Raw genomic sequence first — 3,005 nt, forward strand, 5'->3', positions numbered from 1 at the left:
AAAATCGTAAATCCAGATGACAATACTTGTACCTATACGGGCAGCTGCCAGCTGGAGAAGCAAGGACAGCAAGCCGGCAACCATGAAGACGAGCCACGTTCTGATTATCTGATCTCATGGTGGCCGATGGCTTCAGACTTCAGGGACGGCCGGCATAGGTTCCCGTGATGGAGATTTATTGGAGATGGTGTCTGCGAGGACTCTGTTCCCTGGATCCTACTGCTATGCCGGCACACCACCAGCGCCCCTGTCTCCTCCTGACGGCCATCTAGCCTTCTTATCTCCACCAATATTCCACGTCCACGCAAGTGAATCTAATTTTACTTTTGGTTTCAGTTCTAGGTATTGGAACATAGATAAATTTCAATTGTTGTGATTTTTAGACCAGACATCTCCTATCTGTCCTTGTGTAATCAATCGGTGGAGAAACTGTGAGCCTGTGAGGACGATAATCAACTAGTAACTTGCATTCCCCTTGGAACAAGACATCGTAGAAAAATTGCTCCAACGGGCTGCGCCAATGGCGCTCCGGACAGGACGACGAAGATGTGATGCAAATAAAAGGACTAAGCGGGGTGTATGGCCGGAGATGCAGCGCGACATGGACGCGGTGGCACGATGTGGGAGGAAGAGGCCATGGCTGCAGGTGCCCGACGATCTGGGAGGTGACGGCGGAATCATCACCGGAGTAGGGCGCGACGACGGTCCTTCGTTAGATCCAAAATAAAAGTTAGTTGTATCCTCATTAGACGAGACCAGAAAAGTCTAAATTACCCTCCTAGACGGGGCGGTCTGATTTGCCTGGTACTCCGTCGGTTCATAATGGAGTACTGGGGTACCGTAAAAACTCTCGTAGAAAAAACTGTGATGACGTTTCCTATGATGGCTCAACAAAAATGGCTGCTAGGATATATGCATCAAGTAAATTAGTTAGTGACGACATGGGGCTGCTAGGAGGCTAGGATGGCTCCTTGATGTATTAATATCCCTTAAAATAAATTTAACGAATGTTTCAAAATATATGTAGACTCACTGGTTTTCTGTTCTTATAAGTATGTATGCTAGCTATAGTGGACCATATGGTTAAGCTAACAGCTAATTAGTTTGTTAAGGTAGTAGTAGTACTCCACTTGCCAACCTGCGTGTGTCATGGAGGTTTTAAGCTTTTGTTTCATCTCCCTAGCCACGGCAGTCCTCCTTTGGTTTGTCAAGCTGAAAGCCAGTCCCGGCGACGAAAAGAAACTCAAGAAGCAGCATCCCCCTGGGCCATGGACCCTTCCGATTATCGGCAGCCTCCACCACCTCATCGGTGGTCTCCCGCACCACAAGATTACGGAACTGTCTCGCCGGCATGGCCCGGTGATGTTCCTCAAGTTGGGGGAGGTCCCAAACGTGGTGGTCTCGAGCGCCGAGGCGGCGGAGCTGGTGATGAAGACAAAGGACCTGACGTTCGCGACTCGGCCAAGCAGCATGACGCTCGACATCGTCGGCTGCGGCGGCAAGGGGATCGTCCTTGCCCCCTACGGCGACCACTGGCGCCAGATGCGCAAGCTGTGCATCGTTGAGCTCCTCAACGCCCGGCAGGTCAAGCGCGTGGCGTCCATCAGGGCGGAGGAGGTGGCTCGCCTCCTCCGCTCCGTCGCCGCCGCCGCTTCCGCCGCCATGGTCTTCAACCTCAGTAAGGAGATGGCGGTGCTGTCCAATGACATCGTGATGCGAGCGGTGTTCGGTGGCAAGTGCACGCAGCAGAGCGAGTACCTCCACCAGCTAGAGGAAATGATCCGGCTCCTCGGAGGTTTCGTCCCGGCCGATCTTTTCCCGTCGTCGCGCCTGGTCCGGTGGCTGACCTCGGACGAGCGAGACCTGAAGAGTTACTACGGCGGCATGCAGTGCATCATCGGCGACATCATTGAGGAGCGAAAGGCTAAGCGCGGTGCCGACCGTGCCTGCGGCATTGACGATGAGGACTTTCTCGACGTGCTTCTCAGGCTGCAGGAGGAGGACTCGCTGGCATTCCCTCTAACTTCGGAGACTATGGGCGTCGTCATGACAGTGAGTATATATTGTCATGTAAAACATTTTTTTAGAGTAAAATGCATTCACGGTCATTAAACTTGTTTTCGAATCTCAATTTAGTCACTGTATTTTCAAAATCAAAAATTACGGTCCGTGAACTTGATGAAATATCCCACATACTGTCATGACCGTATTTGTACTTATATCCATATCCTTTGCTAGCTCAGCTCGGATTTTCCTTGTTCCAAATTTGTCACTCAAATTTTGTATGGGGTACGAATATGCCACTACCCATCAGTTGACCGTTATATTAATTCTACATTATATATTTCTCTTTTCTAACTAATATACGATAATCTTTCCAGGACATGTTTGGAGCCGGCAGCGAGACCACTTCTAACACTTTGGCTTGGGCTATGTCAGAGCTCTTGAGAAGCCCTAAATCAATGGTGAAGGCACAGCTAGAGGTTCGGAAAGCGCTAGGACAAGAACGGGCTATCATCACTAACACTGACCTTGGTGAACTCCAATACTTGCGGATGGTCATCAAGGAGGTCTTAAGGTTGCATCCCTCTAGTCCTCTACTCATCCCCCGAGAGGCTAGAGAAGATTGTGAAATCATGGGTTACAACATTTCAAAAGGTACCAAAATACATGTTAACGTCTTTGCAATTGCTAGGGATCCTAAATACTGGGACAATCCCGAAGCTTTCAAACCAGAGAGATTTGAGAACAACGATGTGGATTATAAGGGAACAAACTTTGAGTTCACTCCCTTCGGTGCTGGGCGACGACTATGTCCTGGGATGTTGTTTGGCACGTCAACCTTGGAGATCGCATTAGCAAACCTTTTGTACCATTTCGATTGGGTGCTCCCTGACGGGGCCAGCCCGAAGTCCATAGATATGTCTGAGAAGTTTGGGTTGGCCGTGGGTAGAAAGCATGACTTGAAGGTCATAGCTATTCCAAGGACGTGCGCTGTCTTCTAA

General features: G+C 49.8%; 1 protein-coding gene across 1 annotated transcript; it reads left to right on the plus strand.

Moving 5' to 3' along the window:
• The first annotated feature begins 1,149 nt into the window (after positions 1–1,149).
• LOC100831402 (5-epiaristolochene 1,3-dihydroxylase) lies at positions 1,150–3,005 on the plus strand. Its single transcript, XM_003580988.1, has 2 exons — positions 1,150–2,052; positions 2,382–3,005. Exons 1-2 carry the CDS (start codon positions 1,150–1,152, stop codon positions 3,003–3,005), a joined length of 1,527 nt encoding a protein of 508 aa, XP_003581036.1.

This window comes from Brachypodium distachyon, chromosome 5 (assembly GCF_000005505.3).
Source record: "Brachypodium distachyon strain Bd21 chromosome 5, Brachypodium_distachyon_v3.0, whole genome shotgun sequence".
NCBI classification, from domain to species: domain Eukaryota; kingdom Viridiplantae; phylum Streptophyta; class Magnoliopsida; order Poales; family Poaceae; genus Brachypodium; species Brachypodium distachyon.